The 22,189-nt window shown below is 32.2% G+C and overlaps 1 protein-coding gene across 4 annotated transcripts in view; it reads left to right on the top strand.

Moving 5' to 3' along the window:
• SRGAP1 (SLIT-ROBO Rho GTPase activating protein 1) overlaps window positions 1-22,189 on the top strand; it is a 306,573-nt gene that overhangs the window by 210,631 nt on the left and 73,753 nt on the right. For 2 of the 4 annotated variants that reach the window (XM_074269751.1, XM_074269754.1), the window contains exons 5-6: window positions 679-861; window positions 1,299-1,448. In XM_074269751.1, coding sequence (XP_074125852.1) covers window positions 679-861; window positions 1,299-1,448 — 333 coding nt within the window. The remainder of the gene's footprint in view (window positions 1-678; window positions 862-1,298; window positions 1,449-22,189) is intronic. The other 2 variants (XM_074269753.1, XM_074269755.1) reach the window with 1 other exon arrangement.

The raw sequence follows: 22,189 nt of genomic DNA, 5'->3' as shown, positions 1-22,189 counted from the left end.
CCACTCTCTAGGAGAGTATGTTTTATTTTGGATGTGTTGAGTTCACAATATCTCCAGAACATCCAGTTCAAAATGTCCAGTAAGCAATTGGTGATGGGGGACTGAAGCTTAGGGGATAATGTGGACCTAGATAAAGAGATCTATGAGTCACTGGCATAGAGATAATAATTAAGCCCCTGGAAGAAAATGAAACCACTGAGAGAATGTGTCAAGAGGTCCTTGGATGGAGATTTGAGTTACACCCACTGTTCAGGAGTATGATATGGATAATATTGAGCCATTCTTACAATCACAAACAATTGCATATAATAATAAGCCTCTGTTATTCCAATTTCCCTTGAGTAACCAATGTGGCATAGTGGGAAAGTGTTTAAGTTTAAAGTAATGAATTTGAACTTACTGGACTTGAGTCCAAATTCAACCTTTTCCACTTAGACTTTTGTGACTCAGTCTTCCTAAGTCTCAGGTCTTCCATTTATTCATTTTTTAAAAAATTTGTTTCTTTAGAATCAATATAGGCTGACTTCCCTCAATATTATCTGAAAATAGGATCTTTAACTATCTTTACAAATATGATAACTCCAAAATAGTGATTTTTTAAAAATTGTTAATAAGTATTCTTGCTAATTTAAATCACAGTCATTTTATTATCATTCTCTGGCTTCCTTTTCCCCATAGGTCATGAAAACATATCACATGTATCATGCAGAAAGTATCAGTGCAGAAAGCAAATTAAAAGAAGCAGAAAAACAGGAAGAAAAGCAAATTGGGCGATCTGGGGATCCAGTTTTTCACATCCGACTAGAAGAGAGACATCAGAGGAGGAGTTCTGTGAAAAAGATTGAGAAAATGAAAGAGAAGGTAAGTCACAAAAAATTCAGAACTGCTCCAGTAGAAAACCTATGAGTCAGAAATGCATTAATGCAGGAACTAAGATGAACACATTTGGGCTTTATTTTCAAGGGAATGATAATTGTCTTAGAAACATAAAAATCATGTAATAGCAGCTGGACATCATTTTGTGTTGAATACAAAGTATTTCATTCAAGATGTAGAGAACCTGAAAATTAATTAAGAGGCTTTCATTGCACACAGGCCTATGGCCAGATGTGTAGCTATTATTCCCAGTTGTCGAGGTAATGTGGGCTTGTAATAAATCAAATTTAAAATGTTCTTTTCTCTAAACATTTTGAGATATTTGTACATATTAGTTATATAGCTTAGGTTAATAAAAAATCCTAGAGATTTTTCTGTTTAAAAAAAAAAAAAAAAGCTATGTTTTTCTTTTTCATCTTCAGTTCCTATATCTTCATTCACAGCGACAGGCAAAGTATTCAGAAAATAAATTAAAATCCATCAAAGCACGAAATGAGTATCTCTTAACCCTAGAAGCAACAAATGCCTCCGTGTTCAAGTATTATATCCATGACCTCTCAGATTTAATCGATGTAAGTATTTGGAATTTTGCATATCTCTCATTTTAAAAACAAAATTTCAGTTGCCCATTTTATTTTTATTTCTATTATTCTATCTGTTGTGACTTTCTGGTTATATAAGAAAGGAAGGCAGAAATCTTTGAAGGGTAGCATAGGAAGGGCTTTTAATTATTTGATTTGATTATTACGTTTTTTGATTGAAGAAATGAAATAATTTGAAACAAAAACATTCCATTAGCCTATAAAATGAAATAGAGTGCTTAAGTGATAATAACATCCCACCATGATGGGGATAGTTACCATCATGGACTGTAAGTTGGCTTCAGCCAACAATGCACCTTAAAAGATTCTTCACTCACTTACTGGCAGTGAAAGGTTGTTTTGGGATTTGGCAATTGTAGGTAAGAGCAAACTAAAATACAGGATTTGGGGCTAGAAGGATCTTACTTGGAAAATCAAGTTTAAAATAGGATTTTGGAGTTGGAAAGAAGTTTGACAACAATAACAATAATAATTATTATAGTGTTTCAATAGCACTTCAAAAGTTTCCAAAATGTTTTACAAATATTATTTCATTTTATCCCCACAACAACCCTGGAAATTGTATGCTATTATTATTCTTATTTTATAGATGAGGAAATTAATGTGTATAGGATATATTAGGCTTTGAGTTTCTTTATGGGAAGAACAGATGTTTCTGATCTTTATTTCTATAGCACCTATCCCATAGGGTTCAGTGTCTTACATATAATGGGTGCTTACTATATATATTTTTTCTGGAACTTAGTTAAAGATAACTTGAGCTTTAATGAAAGAAGCTGCAAAGTATATTAATTAAATTTCTTATATAAATGAAATTAGATGAAGTTGATCCAGTGTTTCACTTTCAACGTAAATGTGAGACTATCCAATGAAGTGTTTTTGCAATTAGCCAGAATACTTGCATAGTGAAAGAAGTTGATGTGAAGTGGTTGGTTGTTAACTTTTAAAAGGAGCAGTAGATGGAATGGAAAGATCAAAATGGCTGCTTATTTTTTAGGAACTCAACTTACTTTTGATTCTAAAACTATAACAAGTTTGACCCATTTTGGTAGGGGGAAAAAAAATTCCTTGATTTTTTTTTTTTTCCTTTTCTTTATTTTGCTGAGGCAATTGGGTTTAAGTGACTTGCCCAAGGTCACACAGTTAGAAAGTGTTATGTGTCTGAGATCAAATTTGAACTCAGGCCCTCCTGACTTCAGGGCTGGTGCTCTATTCACTGCACCACCTAGCTGCCCCAAGTTACTTGATTTTTAAAGTGTGTAATATAGAATATTAGAACTAGAAGGGACCTTAGATCATCATCATTATTAAAAGTAATAAGAATAACAAACATTTATATAGTGCTTTATAGTTTACAAAAGCACTTCACAAATATTATTTGATCTTTACAACAACTCTAAGAAATATTTCAAATGAGCAAATTAAGATGTATAAGAAGCTAAGTGACTTGCATAGGAGTCATACTGCTAGCACATATTGGAAGTAGGATTTGTACTCTGATCTTTATGAGTTCAGGTCCATCATTTTGTCTTCTCTTCCACCTTGCTGCTTCTAAATATTAGCAAGTCCATTACCTCCATTTTACAGATAAGGAAGCTGAGCCTTACAGATGAAAAACATCTTGCTAAATGGTAGTGAGAACTCCAATTCAGATTTCATGAATCCAATACTTTTTCTGTCCTTTTTGATCATCTTTTATGACAGTCTAGTCCAGTGGTCCTCAAACTTTTTAAATGGGGGCCAGTTCACTGTTCCTTAGACTGTTGGACGGCCAGACTATAGTAAAAATAGAAACTCCACACTCTGTCTCCGCCCCTCAGCCCATTTGCCATAGCTTAGCGGGCTGCATAAACGTCCTCAGCAGGCCGCATCTAGCCCGTGGGCCGTAGTTTGAGAACCCCTGGTCTAGTCCATGTAGTAAAATACTTTTTAAGGTAAGTTTCATGGGAAAATTGCCTCCAAAACTAAAGAGGATGTTCCCCTATCAGGCAAGTCAAAGTTTAGAGTAAAACTATGTACATACATGTGCGTGTTTTGTGTATATATATACATATATGTATGTATGTGAGTGTATAAACACACACACAGTCTAACTTGATCTTTTATATGAAATGAAGTTTAGTATAAGTTAACTTAATGGTCAAAGGGAAAAATACTACATTTTATTATATATTTAGTTTACTTTAAACACTTAGGGTTATATAGACTTTATTGCTCCCTGGGTATTAAAAAAAAAAAGCATCACCTTTAAAAGTATTTGCTGATTCTGTGTGCAGACATCTTTATTAAAATAAAGAAATTGCATGGCCTGATGGATAGAAAAATGGCCTCAGAGTCTGAAAGACCTGAATTCCCATGCTGCTTCCTGTACTTACTGGCTGTGTATCCTTGGGCAAATCACTAGAAAACTTCCTAGGACTACAGTTGAAGAGAAGGTACTCACCTGTATTAATAAGAGGGAGTTTTCCTATGTCTAGTCCTTATTATGAATTTTTTAAAAAAATAACTCAAAATTGAGCACATTTTAATGTCTCAAATACAGTTCTCCACACCAGTATAAATCATAGTGTTATTACCAAGATGGACATCATTAACAATTCTATGTAATAAGCCATCCTTCCACAGATTTGGAATTCAAACAAGAACTGGCTAGCCTTTGGATAATATACCCATTTTTTTTTTTTTTTGAGGGAGGGGTACAAATTAATACAAATATACCTCATGTTATGCCATCAACTGGTTCCATGAAAATATGATGTTGGATGAAACAATATTATAGGGGTTGAAGAATTAACACTACTGAAATAATCATAGACAAACCAAATTGTGTTAACCAAATAATATTTCCAGGTATTACATTGAAGGTTGCTAATGATGTATTAATGACATTATCAAAAGATGACACTGGTCAGGGTAATATCACATTGGTTATGTTCATTCTTTAAACAAAACTAATGGCAGTATTTAAAATATTTCGGAATTTTAGAGATATGCATGTATGCATGCATATATTTACATATGAACAAACGATATTCTAATTTTGAATCTCATAAATTCACTAAAATGACTTCCTAAGGACCTTCTTTAGATAATACTTTGCTAACTTGGTTGTATTTTTTGTGTATACTTTAGAACTTACCTATCATTAATTCTAATTAGTGACATTTTGCTATAATATTAGCTCATTATATGGGGCAAATTAGCAAAGAATTATACACGAAATAGTGACTATGGATACTAATAGTCAGATAGGGAGAATTTTATTTTGGGTTATAGACTTTATTGCTCCCTGGGTATTTAAAAAAAAAGTCAACAACCTTAAATAACATCTCAGAACAAGAAAATACACAAAATTGATTCCTCTTGAAGGGACCACATCTTTTTTTTTTTTTTTTTTTTTTTTTTAATGTTGCTATGTGTTTGTTAAAATTTATTTTCAATAAATCTTAAATTGTTAATTAAGTAATGTAGTTTTAATGTAGTTATCATATGATTAGCCCTATCCTTATTATGAAGTATTCCAAAGAAAATTTCAAGGTTAAGACCAACTGAAAGTATTTGAGGTCAAAACTAAATATTCACTTGGATGATAGAAGCATCTGGGAATTGTAAAGCTGGATAAAACTTTAGAGTTCTTCAGTTGTCAGACAATTATCAAGTACTAAAGATACAAAAGGGAATAAAAGTAGCTCCTTCTAATCAGATAGACATTAATATTTAAGAACCAGGTCTCAGTGAGTGATAAAATATGGAAAAAGCAGAAAATGGTGTAAATCAAAGGAGGTTTATTAATGATGGAGCAAACATTCTAGAGTGTACAAGGGAAAGGTAGACAGATATGAAGTAGGATGTTAAGGCTGTGGGGATAATGAATGAGAGAGCAGCAGTTGGAGTTGGAAAGTATAAGGGTAGGGTATTCTTTGGCAATCAGGGCTTCCATTATCTCTGAGCTGGGGAAAATAGTAGGGAATGGCAGCATGTTAACTAACCGTGAGGAATGGGTATCAATGAATTTCCATCTTGAAGCCAGGTGATTAGAGTGTTTAAGACTGGTCCTGGAGGTCCTAACTAACATTAATTAACCCTGAAACCCTCAGTTATCATGTTCTCCTCACCCACTCCTATTCCCTAGCTTACAAGTATTTCTTTAAAGGCTAAATAGCCATGATCCTTTAAAAAAAAAAAAAAAAAAAAAAAAAAAAAAAAAAAAAACTTAGCAAAAAACACAAATTTTACTAATAGTAAAGGAAAGTAATATTTCTCTATATAAAGTAGACCAGAAAAAGAGGTTTGTATGTGAAGCCATGGATCCATAATAAGTATATTATACATTATAAATAAATAGTATACACGGCAACAAAATTATGGGATGATCAATTCTGATAGACGTGGCTCTCTTCAATGATGAGATGATTCAAACCAGTTCCAATTGTTCAGTCATGAAGAGAGCCATCTATACCCAAAGAGAACTGTGGGAACTGAGTGTGGTTCACAACATAGCATTTTTACTCTTTTTGTTGTGGTTTGCTTGCATTTTATTTTGCCTCTCTCTCTCTCTCTTGATTTGATTTGATTTTTCTTGTGGGGCACAATAATTGTATACATATATATGCATATATTGGATTTAACATTTCTACCATGTTTAACATGTATTGGACTACTTGCCATTTAGGGTAAGCCATGGAGGAAAGGAGAGGGGTGGAATTGGAACACAAAGTTTTGCATAGGCTAATGTTGAATTGTCTATGCATATGTTTTGAAAAATAAGAAGCTTTAATAGATAATTATCATTACATAATAAATCTAATGTTAATTTCAATTAACATTTTTCAGTTATCAAATAATTGTTTTCCCTCTTCACCTTCTTTCAATTAAAAAAAAAACAAACCACAACCTTTGTAATAAATTTGCATAGTTAAGCAAAACAAATCCGAGTGTTGGCCATATCCAAAAACATCTCATTCTCCATAGTGAGTCTATTTCTTCTCTCAGAAAGTGGCTAATATTCTTTTTTCATCACTGCTCTGAAATCATGGTTGGTAAGTGCATTGATTGGAGTTCTTAAGTTTTTCATAATTAATCATTTTTAATTCCATTTTTTTAAATGTTACTTTCAAAGCTGTCACTCATCCATTTTTTTCCTTCTCAACTTTTTTCTCTTCTGTGCATTAAAAACACACCCTCTTTTTTCTCTTTCCTTTTTTTTTTTCAGCAACACTATATTCCTCTCTTAAGTCCCTAAATACTCCACCATCTTGAAATGTTATATATTTCCCTTTTGTAGGTTTCCTCTCTTTATTCTTTATAAAGGAGAGAATAGAGGGTATTCATTAGTGTACTGGATAATTTGCTCCTTTTCTTCAGTTCTTCTTTTCTTCTCATTAACCAGTCCTAATCGCAATTTTTATCCTTTCTTTCCTTTTATTCTCCCTTTTGTCCACTCTCCAATGTTGGAGTTTGTTTTACTTATGATTAGTCCCCCCCCTAAATAGACCTTTTCTACTAATCTCCTCCTTTTTTTAATCTACTTAAAAGTATTTTTTCTTGGACACATTTAAAGATAAAATTTGATGGTAAACTCATTAAGAACTTCAGGATAGTGTCTATGAAAACAATCCACAAATGGGCCAACTCATATGAGACTTGGCCGTATAACATAGAAACTATGTATACTGTCCAAGGAAATCAGTCATCTAAAATGTCTTGTGCAAGCTTTAGTGAGTCATCACGAGTAGTGGGATTTAATCTTCTAATCATAGAAAAAGAGTACAAAATTAAATTTAAAATAACTTTTTAAAATTTATTATCTTCAATTTTCTAGAATTACCCCAAAAACTTAGCTGTTGGTGGAAACATGGTAGTATAACTCCTTGAGGTTTAATTGTATTTCCAAACCTGGGGGCGAAACACAAATGGTACTCAGTCCAGAAGTACAAAATCCAGAGTCTTTTAACTCTCCTCCCTTAGGTGTGACATCTTTACACTCCCTTACATACACCAGCACTGCCTACAGTCAGGAGAGCTCCGCCCAGCTAAATTAGAGTCAAGCAGCCTAATTGTGCTAGATAGTTAAAGCAACCTCCCTTTAGTCAACTGTTAGCTGGTTTATGCTTCTTTCATTTCATTCCAGTCCTGAAACTCATTCACCAAATTAACCAGTCAGTACCGGCTTGCAACATCATCAATTTAATGTTCCTCTTTTATTAGTCAGAGTCCATCCAGAATAACAATTCACTTCATACCTTTTGAGGAATGAAAATAGCATTAGACTCAAGGAGTGTCAACTGATTTGCTTTCCACAAACTTAAAGACAGTTAAACTCCCCTGTTTTTGTTATATTTTACCTCCTGAATTTGTGATCTGTTTTCTAAACTCATCACCCACTGCCTCCTGTTTTTGTAGTCCATAGCATCTCACCCTAAAATTACTTCTGTTTTTTATTCCATCTGTTAAATGAAGGGATTGTTGGAAATGATGGTTAAGGTTCCTTCTAACTCTGGATCCTAGGATCTTCTAAGCTGGAATCAAATTTATATTCCTACAAACCCAAGTTTTTTTTTAAAAAAAGAATATTGTTATTGTTTTTGTAATCTAGTTTTATTTTAATTTATTTTTAATACATATTTCTTTATAAATCATGTTGGCAGAGAAAAATCAGAGCAAAGGAAAAAACCATGGGAGAAAAAAAAAACACAGAAAAAAGAAGCATGTGTTGATTTACTTTCAGTCTCAGTTCTTTTTCTGAATGTAGATGGCATTTTCTGTCCAAAGTCTATTGGGATTGCTTTAGATCACTAAACTGCCAAGAAGAACTAAAACCTTTCATAGTTGATCATCACACATTCTTGCTCTTAGTGTGTACAATGTGTTCCTGCTTCTGCTTGTTTCACTCAACATCAGTTGGTGTCAGTCTTTCCATCCCTTTCTAAAATTAGCTTGTTCATCATTTTTTATAGAACAATAATATTCCATTATCTTCATATACCACAGCTTGTTCAGCTATTCTCCAATTGATGGGCATCTACTCCTTTTCCTACCACAAATTTGCTACCAAAAAAAGAGCTGCTACAAACATTAAATGAATATTGTTACCCACAAAGGAACATTCATTTCACTGTCTCAATCGTCTTTCAAGTCTATTCCATATCTGCACATAATCTAAAGAGGGAAGGAAAGAGAACAGGCATTTATTAAGCACAAGCACCTACTATATATGAGAAAGGGTGCTTAGGGCCAGGAGGACCTGAGTTCAAATGTGCACTCACTAGTTATGTGCTTCTGGGCAAGTCACTCAGTCTCTTTGTAAAATGAGCTGGAGAAGGAAATGGCAAACCCACTATAGTGTCTCTGCCAAGAAAACCCCAAATGGGGTTACAGACACAAGTGAAACAATTCAACAACAAATATTCTAGGCAATTGAATATGCTTAACCTATATCAGATTGTTTGCTGTCTTGGGGAGGGAAGAGCCAGAGAGAAAGGGAAAAAAATTTGGAACACAAGGTTTTGCAAAGATAAATGTTGAAAACTATCTTTGCATGTATCAGGAAAAATGAAATCCTTTAACAAATAAAATAAGTATTCTAGGCACTCTGCTAAGCAGTTACAAATATTATCTCATTTGATCCTCACAAGGCTGAGGTGTAGATCTTATTATTGTCTCCAATAAGGAAGCTAAGGAGGACAGGGTTTTATGAAACTACACCATTTAGTTGCCTTTCTTGTGGTAGGTACTCACATCCCAGTGTCTTGAATTATGAAGCACTATTAGTCAACTGCACTGTTTCATTTATGCAATAAAAGCAAACTTTCTGGATGCTAATGATTCTACATAGAAGTGTGGAGATTATTTCAGGTATTAGAGAATAAATCTTACTATCATGGATTATTACAGTTTAATAATTTCCCACAGCCCACTAATTTTTTAATAAAAATGTTTGTTATATGTTTTATTAGCTTTTCATGTAAAGGAAGTTTCTTTTGTTGTCGGTCATCTTTATATTGTTATTTCTGAATAATGAACTATGTAGAATCTTTTGATTGAATCTTTATGTCTCTCTTGTAATGAGGCTGCTTAAAAAGCAACTTAGAGTGAAGTTTTCTTAATGAATTTGACTTTTTCCCTGCATCATAGGAATTTCATTATGATTTATCAGTTGAAATCCATCCAATTATTATGGTGAATTTCCAATTAGAGCTGAGTCTTTATTAAGGCAATTATAGAGAAACCATGAATTGAGAACCTAAAATGCTGAGCTATCATGATTCTGTCACTTTTTCCTTCTTTCTGGATCATTAGTATTTTTTAAAATCTCCAAATAAGTAAGACAAAAATTGTGGAGTCTTGTTTCCTGTAAAGTAACAATTCTTAACCTTTTTTGAACTTTTTTGCAGACTAGTAAAACCTGTAGACCCATTCTCTGTTTTTAAATGCATAAGATTCATAAGATTATATAGAAAACCAATTAGATTAAAATACAATTATCAATGTATTATTTAAATCTAGGTTTAGATTCCTTTCTCTAAGAGGATGGGTTTTTTACCAGGTTCATAATAGCTTATTTCAGTTCATTGACTTTATGCTTCTCCTTATTCAGGTCCACAAGCTCAGAATTAATCTTGACTCCTCACTCATCTTCATCCAATATATCTAATTAGTTGCTATCTTATACCCACTCTTCTCTATTGTAGTTTAAGCTACAGTCAGTTTCACCTATACCTTTCTTCCTGCCTCAGTCATAATCCTCTCTCTTCTTTGAAATTCTTCCTTATACCAAAAGCAGTGTCTTAATGTACAGGTTTGACCATGTCATTGCTCTTTTCAGTAAACTCTATGGCTCTCTATTGATCATTTGATTTTAAAACTTTTCATAAGCTAGCTGCCCTAACCTACTTTTCCAGTTTTTTATACATTTTTAAAATTTTTATAAATTATATCTCTTTATGTACTCCATGGTCTAGTCAAAATGTCTGGTACTACATCTCCCATGTGCTTGCCTTACTTTTATCTTGGCTATGACCCATGTATGGAATTTACTCCCTCCTCACTCTTAACTCTTGAAATCTTTTGTTTCCCTGAGTTCAAATCTAGTCTTAGACACTTAAAGATATATATATATATATATATATATATATATATATATATATATATATATATATATATATGTATATATATATATATATATGTATATTATAATATATTTTTATTTTGTTATATATATATATGTGTGTGTATATATATATATATACACACACACACATATATATATATTTTATGAAAAGATAATGTCCCAAATTTGCTGACTTATCATGAGTAGTTGTTATTAATATGCTGACTAGAAGATATTTTCTGTTTTAACATTTTTTTTTCATTTAGAGATCCAGTCTCTCCCTTTATGCCTTTCCCCTATCTATTGAGAAGAAAAGCAATGATACCCATTATATATGTGAAGTCCTAAACAACACTTTTCCATATTAGCCATGTGTAGCAGATTTTTTTTTTAAAGTATACTTAATCTATTCCCTGATGGTAAGGTGGCTTATAAAAATAACCAAATTATGTCAAGGAAAAGGAAAATTATTGAATTTCAACAAAAACTTATAACTGTCTTAACTACAAGATGGCATTGAAAAATAGCAAGAATTTCTTGAGTACATCAAGAGTGCCCTTAAGTTTGGAGCTGTGGTCTCCCTTTTCAGCTTGTTAACCACTTAAAACATTGAGATAAATTGAACTTAGAACCATGTTCAGATATGTAGAATATAAATAAAATCTATTAGAAATACATATTCAAAAATGTTTAATAGCAATTTGTAGTCAGAATGACTTAACTGACTGAAGTATAATATTCCCATAAGGGAGGGTTTATACTTCAGTCAGTTATCACAGACCTGAAAAAACCTTGCACAAATTTTTTTGTTACCCATTGCCTAGATGATCCTCACAGCTATAGGATGCAGGCATCCGACCTATAGCTGTCCAGTGACAGAGGATTTCAGTTCCACCTTTTGAATACAAAATTTCAATACTTTTCAGCTCAAAATTCATTGTCCTCAAGAATGCCTTTTGGAAACTGATTTGGTTCAGAATATTTCCAGAGACTCAAGCTTCAAATTTCAGTCTTGGGGGTGGGATGCACTGATTTGGACCTGCCTTGGGGAGCATTTGTAGCCTCCATAGATTTGATTACAGACAGGTAATGAAATCTACAAATTATCATTCATTATACTGCACTCTGTGCCAAACATATATTAATATCCACCTTTCCATTCTATACTTAATGTCTGGTTCCATATTCCCCATTAATCATTTAGGCTCACTTATTGCAACCTTTAGTATTCATGCACAGCTCTTCCCTCCCACTTTTATTTTTATCCTGACCTATGATTTCACTGATATTTTAAAAATCAATCAGTCAACATTTATTTGTTTGTTTATTTTCTTGTTATACATGTATGTTAACTTTTTAAAATATACCTTATGAATCATATTTAGACAGAAAAAAGGGGGGGAGCCACAAGAAAGAAAAAAAATGGAAAAAAAAAGTGAACATAGCATGTGTTGATTTAGATTCAAGTTCTCTTTCTGGATGTAGATGTCATTTTCTTTCTAAAGTTTATTGACATGCCTTGGATCAACAAACATTTATTAAACCATTATTATTTACCAGGCAGTGTGCTAAATAAACTTCAGAGACTAAAAGAAAGGCAAAACCAACTTTCCATGGCATCAAAGTGCAAACCAATAAATCTAGTTGCAATCTCAACATTAACTCATAGACTCAGGAGAGTTGAGTAAGATACTAAAAGTAAAATGATATTTGCCCCTGATCATACAGGTAGTATATGTCAGGGGCAAGACTTAAACTCCATTCTCCCTGATTCTAAGGCCATCTTTCTGTCTACTACCTCTATTAGTAATATGGTACCTAGCAAACTTATTTCCCATGAACCTTTTATAAATATAAAAATCCCTTTTCAACATAACTACTACTACAATCATCATTCATTTCTCATTTTGTTTATTCACAACATCTGGCATCATCTACATCCTACTGTAGTAGTTATAACCCTGATCCATAAGCATGAAGGCCTACTGTGGTAATTCAGGATAATGGAAGGCTTAGTAGAAATTTCTAAGATATACATGTACTCTCTCTCATAGTCATTTCTTCCTCCATTTTAAACTACAGATTTATGGAACTCTTTGAGAAACATTTTTTAAAAATTAATTTTTTTGTTTTTCTGGAATTGATAACCATCATTACAATAGATGAAGGCCTTTCCATATGCAAAAGACAAGAAGAAAGATTATATATGAAATTGTGTCTTTCTATTTCACACACTCTTTAAGTGTTTCTTTAAATGTATAAAATTCACCTTAGTTATAAAATTATCCTTGCTTGTCTCCATATGTCTCTGAACTCCTTTCTGTTCTACCACTTTAAGATGTATGTTTGCTATCATTTTCTTTCTTTTTTTGCATTACTATTACCCCTTTTTACCACCTCCTCCTCTACCCCCCCCTCCAATAAAAGTGTTCCATTGTTACTAATAGTTAAGCAACACAAAATACACACATTGGTCATGCCTGAAAATGTTCGTTTCATTCTTGATCTCTTTGCATTTGTTCCCTCTCTGTCAAGAGATGGAACATTTGTTTCATCATCTATCTTCTGGAGTTGGTTATTGGATTGATCAGAGTAAAAGTCTTTAAAAGTTGCTTTACTTTTGAAATATTGTAGTTATTTTAAAAAGCTTCTTTCTAATTTTTCTCACTTCACTTTGCATGGGTTTATAAATGTCTTCTGAGGCCTCTCTCATCTGTTCCTTTTGTTATTCTTACAGAACAATTGTATTCCATCTCACAAACCGAAATTTGTTCAGCTAATCTCTAATTGATAGGCACCCCTCTTGATTAATTCATAATAGAAAGAAAGTACTATTAAATTTTTGTATCTAGACGTGTTCCATTTTCGATCTCTTTGCATAGTGTTGTTATCACTGTACAAGAGGATCTGTAAGTCTGACTTTTTGAGTAAGGTTCTAAATTCATTACCAGAATGACTAGAGCAATCCATAGTTCCACCAGTAGTACATTGATGTAAGCAGAACCTTCAAAAACCATCATCATTATATTTTTGTCATCTTATTTATTAATTTATCCAATAAACATTTATTAAATTCCTACTATGTGGCAGGCACTGTGCTTTAACCTAGGTATTCAGACGCAGAGGGAGAGAGAGAAGAGAAGGAGGGAGGAGGGATATAGGAGAAGGAGAGAAAGACAGGGAGAGAGGGAGGGGGGAGGGGAGGGAAAGGGAGAGAGAGAATGCAAGAAAGAGAGAGACAGAAGTAGAGAGAGAGAGACACAAAGAGAGAGTGAATATTAGTTTACAATCTAGTGATAAAAGATGACAGACAAGGGTAGGAGAGAGAAGGTAGCTGATGAGGGGACATGGTGGAAAAACCAGCAACTGGTTTTTCCAGCAACGTCTCAGAGAAGTGTAATCAGATGAGAAAAGAGGAAATGTTCTGAGCTAAGTTCCTTAAGGGAGGTTTGGGAGTTCATGACTTCATCCTTCAATTAAGGGGGCAGAATGTGGCAATGAAGTGGTATGCAAAAGTGAATTGGATCTTGCAGAATGATTACATTTTCCCAATAATAAGGTCCATTGGATCATGATTGAGAAGTCAGATGCTCCACTTAATTAATCTGATGCATATGAGGTAGAACCACAGAGTTGTTTTAAATTGCATTTCTCTTTTTAATATTTTGAAGCACTTTCTTTTTTTTTTTTTTTTTTTTTTTTTTTTTTTTTTTGTTGTTGAAAAGTTTAATTTGTCTGTTCATTTTCCTTGACCAGTTATCTATGGGAGAATCCATCTTGTTCTCATATATTTGAATCAGTTTCCAATATTTTTGGTAATCAATCTTTTTGAGAATAATTTGCTACAAAGAATTTTTCCCAGTTAGTTGTTTCACTTCTGATTTTAACTACATTAATTTTGCTTGTGTAAAATATTTCAATTTTTTGCAATTAAAAAAAATTTATTTTTTGCGATCCTCTCTATTACTTATTGGTTAAGAACTCTTCTATGTTGGTGAAAGCTGCCTTCTTTACTGCTCCTTTGATTTGTTCATAATATAACCTTTTGTATCTTTGTCATTTATTTATTGTATATCTTATGAACTGTTAGTCTAAACCTAATTTCTGCTAGACTGATTTTCCCCCACAACTTTTGTGGTATATTGTAGTCTTATACTAGTAATTGATATCTTTGTATTTATTAAACCTAGTGCCGCTATGCTAATTTGCTTCTGAATCTTGTATACCTAATATGTTCAATTGATGGCATTTTCTTTTTTTTCCTTATGTCTTTTTTTTTCTTTATTATTATAGCTTTTTATTTACAAGATATATGCATGGCTAATGCATTGACAATTGCAAAACCTTTTGTTCCAATTTTTCCCTTCCTTCCTCCCACCTCCTCCCCCAGATGGCAGGTAGACCATGTTAAATATGTTAAAGTGTATGTTAAATTATATATATATATATATATCCATACAGTTATTTTGCTGCACCCAAAGAATTGGTTTTTGAAATAATGATAATTAACCTGTGAAGGAAATAAAAAGTGCAAGCGGACATAGATAGAGGGATTGGAATGCTATGTTGTGGTTCACACTCATTTCCCAGAGTTCTTTCACTGGGTATAGCTAGTTCTATTCATTATTGAATAAATGGAGCTGATTTGCTTCATCTCATTGTTGAAGAGGGCCACATCCATCAGAATTGATCATCATATAGTATTGTTGTTGAAGTACATAATGAATTGATCGAATTTTCTAGTGTTGTTTTTAAACTAGTGTCAAATAATTTTGACTTTTATACTACAGTTCAAAATCTAGTTCTGCTAGACTCCTTTATTCCCAGTTTTGTTCAGTATTTCCTCAGTGTTTTTGGCCATTGGTTTATATTTGCCTCATTCTATAAAATAACTTTGTCAGTTATTGGTACTAATAAGTAAATTAATTTACATGGTACTGTCATTTTTATTATATTGTTACAGCCTAACCACAATCGAGTAGAATTTCTCCAGTTATTTAAAGCTGTCTTTATGTTATGTGGTTGTATTCATATAATTCCTCTGTATGTCTTAGTAGGCATACATCAAGATGTTTTATACATTATGAAGTTATTTTGAATATAATTCCTCTTTATGTATTCCTGCTGTGTATTGTTAGTAATATACAGAAAGGATTATGATTTATGTGTTTATTTTACACTACTTTGCTGAATTTGTTTCAATTAATTTTAGTTGAGTCTCTACGATTTTTTATGCAGGCCATCATATTATTTGAAAAAAGTGACAATTTTATTTTCTCTTTGTGTGTATTGTTATTCCCTCAATTTCTCTTTCTTGTCTTAGCTTGCATTCCTAATGCTATTAAGCATTTAATAATGGTTGTTTTTCCCAAATGTTATTGAGAAGTCCTCAAGTATTTCTCCATCACAGGTGATATTGACTCTTGGTTTATAGAGAGATACTATTTAACAAATGATCAATTTATTCCCATAGCTTTTAATATTTTTTCAACATGAGTATTGCATTTTGTCAGGAGTTTTTCTGAAGGTATTAAGATTATTTTATTTTGTTTTTTATAAATATGGCCAAATTTTCCTAATACTTTACCAATCATGGTAAATATACTGATATAATTTCAGTATAGTCATAGTGTATGACTTTTTTAGTTTGTTACTGTAACTTATTTTTAAATTATTTTATTTATTACTTTTACATTAATTAGGAAAATTTGATTGTAGTTTTCTTTCTAATTTAAGTATCAAAATTTTTCTTTATAAAAGAATTTCATAAAATCCCTTCTTTTCTTGCTTTACCAAATATTTTATGTAGCATTGGAATTAGTTTTTCTCTGAAAGTTTATTAGAATCCACTTGTAAATGGAGCTGGCCCTAGGTTTTTGTTTGTTTTGTTTTGTTTTTTGTTTTTGCTTTTTAGGAATTTATGACTTTTAAATTTTATTTTTCTGAAATGGGTAATTTAAAAATTCTTTCTTGCTCTGTTAATGTGTTTTATATTTTTACAAACACTCATTTCATCTATTTTTTGGCATATAATTTCTAATAATTTTCTTTATTTCTTCATCTTTTATGAATATTCATTTTTTATTTTTGGTGCTATTGATTTGTTTTCCTTCTTTATTAAAAAAAAAATCGGATTAGCAAATGGTTTGATTTTGTTTGTTTTGTTTTTGTTTTTCAAGCCAATAGATTTTTGCCTCCAATTTTGTTTATTTCTTCTTTAATTTTCATAATTTTTAGTTTACTTTTATTTGGGGTTTTTGACTTCTTGCTTTTGTCATTTTTTGTGTTTGCAATTCCATACCCAACCAAAAAAATGTTCTTTCTTTTTATTGATGATAGTGGTTAGAATTATGAATTTCCCACAGACTCCTTTGGTTACATTAAAGAAGTATTGTAATTGTCTCATCATTTCTATGATAAAATTATATTTTTTCTACTATTTTTTTGACCCACTAAGTCTTTAAAATTAAATTATAAAGCAGTAAAGTGGTATACAGTGGATGGAGTGATGGATCTGTAGCCCAGAAGGACTAATTCAGATTTGTCCTCTGACACAGGGCAAGTCAACTTGCAACCTCCATTTTCTCATCTATAAAATGGGGAAGATAGCAGCCATCTCCCAGCATTGCTGTTAGTATTAAATGAAATATTTATAAAGCACTTTGTTAGGCTTGAAGCACTATTATAATAGGTGGTGGCAGTGGTAATAGTATCTTAGCTTCAAATTCTCATTTTTATTTTACTCTGGTCATTAAAGAGTGTACTTTTAACTTTCTGAATTTGTTTTAGGAGATGTTTATGCTCTAGCAAATGGTTCTCTTTTTTTTTCATATGCAGCCAAGCAGTGTATATTTTCCTTTTTACCTCTATTTTCAATAATCATCACCTATCTTATATAACTTTTCAAAAATTCTATTAACATAATTTACTTCTTTATAATTTCACTGGATTTGTCTGGGTCTAAAAGGAATACAGAGATCCCCACCTATTATAATTTTACTATCTATTTTTCCCTATTATTTGATTAATTTTTCCTTCATGTGTTTAGTTGGGATGGTATGCATTTTGGTTCAGATAAATATTTTCTTGACTATATTTACTTTAAGAATAATGTATTTTTTCTTTCATCTCTATTGAACACATCTTTTTACTGCTTCTTTTTCTGAAAATTGTCACCATAATATTACCTAAAATTAATATAGCACTTACTATGGGTCAGGCACTGTGCTAAGTATTTTATAATTATTATTTCATGTGAACCTTACAACAACATAGAGAGATTGGAACTCTTATTTTCCTCATCTTACAAATTAGGAAATTGAGGGAAACACATAAGGTTAAGTGACTTTCCCAATGTCACACAGCAAGTCAGTGTCTTTGGCCAGGAATGAATTCAGGTCTTCTTGACTCCAGGCCTATCACTCTATCCACTACATTATGATTTTTATGTTTTATCTTAAACATAATTCCATTCTAGCTCTTTGTTTTAACAATATGTGAATGCTTGTTTGAAATGTTTTCTTTTTTCTATTTTTTGAACATTTTAGATTCTGCTGTTCTTTTTTCATTTATGGATAAGTTCCTTCCATTCACAGTCATTATACAAATCACATTTTTATGACGATCAGTTGTATAATTCCTTCCATAATATCCTCTTATAATTTTTTACTTTTGCCCTTCTCTTGCCCCCTAAATTTTTTTTCTAGGAAGATGATAAAAAAGATGGAATATGATCAATGCTAGTAATTTATAATTAAAACACTCTTCCACTCTTTTTCTTTTCCTTATTTTATTGCTCCCAGGTCCCCAATCATTAATTATTGCCCTGTATTTTCTTTTACTCACTCCTTAAGATCTACCTTCCAAAATTAATATTTGTTTTGCTTGTGATTCTTTTTTTCTGAATTTGCTTACTCTCTAAAATCTTCAATTCCACTCTTCTTGTTCCCACATGTTTAGCAGTTCAAGTTAATATATGTCTATATCGTACTAAACTCTGTGTGTATGTGTGTGTGTATTCAACAATTAGTCTAATTCAGTTGAGTGAAGTTTTCATGACTTTCACTCTTCCTCGATTTTCTCACTATTTGTATATTCTTCTCATGCACTCTAATTATAAGAAATATTAAGTTCTATCCTTTTCTTCCCTAGTGTAATTCCTTTTTTATCTCTTTTCATTCTTCTTTTAAAACAGTAATGACACAATAAAACTACCCTCCTGTCTATCCCCTATATCTTATTTAACTCTGCCTAAGATCATTGGAAGATTTTTGTAGGAACATTTTATTTCTTCTCCTAATTGGATGTAAGTATTTTATCATCATTTAGTCTCTTCCTAATGTTCAAATCTATTACTTTTCTAGGTTTCTATTGATTTCTTGTTTTCATTTCAGTTTTTACTTAGTTCTTGTCTCTTCATCAGGTTCATTTCTCTTCCTTCTCCCCAATAAGCTTCTAATGCAGCACAAATTATTCTTGGTTGAAACCTTTAGAACCGTAGTCTTTAAATCTCCTGTAACATCCCTGGTCATAGCACTGATGACTTCTAGGCCTTCTTGAGTCTCCCCAGTCTTTCTACCTCCTGGAGCTCCAGCCACCTGGAGCATTTACTCCGAGAGGTCAGAGAATTGTAGATGTTAGATGCCCCTGGACAATGTCTTCTGAATACACTGGCAGTTTATCTATATTCTTGTTAATTTCCTTGGCAAGATATCTCTCCCAGTACCCCACAAGCCATCTTTTTGTGCAGTCTTGGACTAGATGGAAGAAACTGTTTTTTTTCTCTTTTTATTTCTTGATTACTACCTGATTTAATGCCCTTTTGAGATCTTTGCTAGAGTATATGTGGGAGAGCTGAGCTTTTAGACTTTCCCTGTCCCCATATTGACTAGGGTGATTCCCCTTCAGAATTTCCATCCTCCAAAACTCCTCAACTTTGTTTTCATTAGCTCTTTTATTGGTTTCTCATGTAGTCATTAAATGTGCTGGGGTTATAAGTCAACTCTTTGTAGAGAGACTGGCTTTTCAGATCATCATTAATAATTCATAGACTTTGTGGAATTACATTAAGTCTTTTTAAACAAATTTCTGGAATCGGAATGTATGCGGTCCTGTTTCAAATTCTGACATGGACAAAAACAAATTCTAATGATGGCCTTGCTGCCTCAGGTGATTTGTCCTTTAACAAAGAAGTTCTTGCATTATATCTTTTTTTTTTTTTTTTTTTTTTTTTTTTTTTTTTTTTTTATGTCCCAAAGAAAGGCAATTAAAAAATCTATTATATGGCCTCAGAGTTAGTGGTGCTGATTATTTACAGGCTGATGGGAAGAATTAGGGGAAAAAACCCATTCAGCGGCTAATTGTGGCAAGAAAGATGGATGAGTATGTTGTTCATCTACTATGGTTTTCCAGGTTTGCCCTAAGGAGCTTCATGAATCTGTTCTTAAGCAATGTGTTTCCTACCTCATCACTGAAGCCATAGAAAGAAATCAAGATGTATGGTCATTGCTATTGAGACTGTGTGTGTGTGTGTTTAATTATCAGAATTCATCAGAGACATAGATGCAGATATATAGCTCTAAATGTATATCTGTATTCTTCATCTGCTTATCTGATAAATTAAATTCAATTAAACAAACATGCAAAGACATGTAGGTGTTGCGAGTAGAAATCCTTATCTAGTGATTTTGATCCATTTGAAATATCTTATTTTTTTACCTCTCCAAATTCTATCTAGTAATCTTGAGGGATGAAAGACACATATTTTGGAATTTATTTTATGTACTAAAAATATAGCTTATATAACTTAGAATTTAGAAGTTAGGTTTTTGGTTTTTGTTGGTGTTTTGGGGGGGATTTTTGTGTGTGGTTTTTTTCCAAAAAACCTAAAAGACAGACTTAACTTCGGTTGTAAAAAAATCAGACAATCTATTGTGTAATTTCATTCCTCTCAATTTGAATTTCCTACCAACTCCCACTGGATTCAATATTCATAAAATATAAAGCAGCTGGTTTGATCAGCAGGCAGCTTAATTCCTTTAATTACTAGGAATCTGTCAATATCCCCAGAAAATTAAGTCCATTTCATATATGGCTAGATTTTTTTTTTTTTTAAGCGTTGAACTTATTGAAAGATAACGAGAACTATTTTAGAATTTTAAAATAAAATTATTTTTAAACTGAGTTCCACATAACACAATATTGTTGCATTTTTTGGAGCAGGATAAGTAGATTTTTCTTCAGTTCATATGTCTAAGATCAAAACTTAAAATGACATTAAATAATTTATTTATTTATTTTTTGATTCCAATAAGCTAGTTGCAACTATTGATTTTATATATATATATATATATATATATATATATATATATATATATATATATATTCTCTATATGTTTAAGAAATGTAACAGCAGTTGTTTTTTTTTTTTTTTTTCCTGGTTGAATGTTTTTGCTCCATGGTAATATATATTGACAGATTTATAAACTGATATTCCCAATTTGGAGAAGGCAGTAACACATACAAAAATTGTAGAGCCAGGAAAAAATGGAACATGGAATTTTTTTTGGGGGGGTAGAGAGACAGGAAGGGAACATAACAGCGGTCCGACCAGACAATAGTTCACCCAAATTACATCATAATCTGAAGGATAATTTGAGGTACATAGAGAACAATTTGGACATTATCTTGGTAAGCTAAACTCTTTTACCCTATAAGTTCCTTATGTAGCTTGGTTCTGGAAGAGGGTAAACTTACATCTACTATCTCTCCTCCTTGGTAGATTTTCAGATATTTAAAGACATTGTTCCAGGATTAAATTTTCCTAGTTTTTGACAAAGTTATTTGTTCCAATGAACAAATCTACTTATTTGTTTACTCTTACATGACAAATTAGGTCTAAATGGAGTGATCTGGTTTTGTTGTGATATATAAAATCCTATTTTCTTTCGAGTACTACATTACATCTACCACATGCTCACTTCATTAATTTATCAAAGGCCTGTTTTTAAATTAGCTTTCCTGAGGAAAAAAAAATGACAAAGGTAATGAAAGAATCTTAAGGTTTTTTTCCTCAAAGGTGGAACAATAGAAATGGCACTGAGCCTAAGGGAAACGATGGGAAGTGATATTTCTATTCTTTTCTCAGATTTATTCTGCTTTTACTTCCTATGTCTCCTTTCCATCTTCCATTCTCATCTATTGAACAAGCCATTCAACTGCCTTACTCTAGAAGCAACAGGTGGCTTAATGGATAGAATGTTGAAAGTCAGGAAGCCCAAGTTCAAATCCAGGGTCAAATTAGATAATATTTGGGGGTAGCTAGGTGGTGCAATGGATAGAATGCTGGCGCTGAAGTCAGGAGGGCCTGACTTCAAATCAGGCCTCAGACACTTAATATGTCCTAGCTATGTGACCCTGGGCAAGTCAACCCCAATTGTCTCAGCAGGGGAAAAAAAAAAAAAAGATAATATTTGTATAAAACCTAGTATCTAACACATAGTGGTATTAAGTAGTTCTATTTCTGTAATACTTATTCTGTACATAATTAATGTAGAGTACTGTGTTAAGTACTGTAAAATTTAGATAAGAATACAATATAAAC

Source organism: Sminthopsis crassicaudata, chromosome 5 (assembly GCF_048593235.1).
Source record: "Sminthopsis crassicaudata isolate SCR6 chromosome 5, ASM4859323v1, whole genome shotgun sequence".
In the NCBI taxonomy this organism is placed as follows: Eukaryota; Metazoa; Chordata; class Mammalia; order Dasyuromorphia; family Dasyuridae; genus Sminthopsis; species Sminthopsis crassicaudata.
The sequence above is the reverse complement of the archived record's forward strand: the minus strand, read 5'-3'. Positions and strand labels throughout refer to the sequence as shown.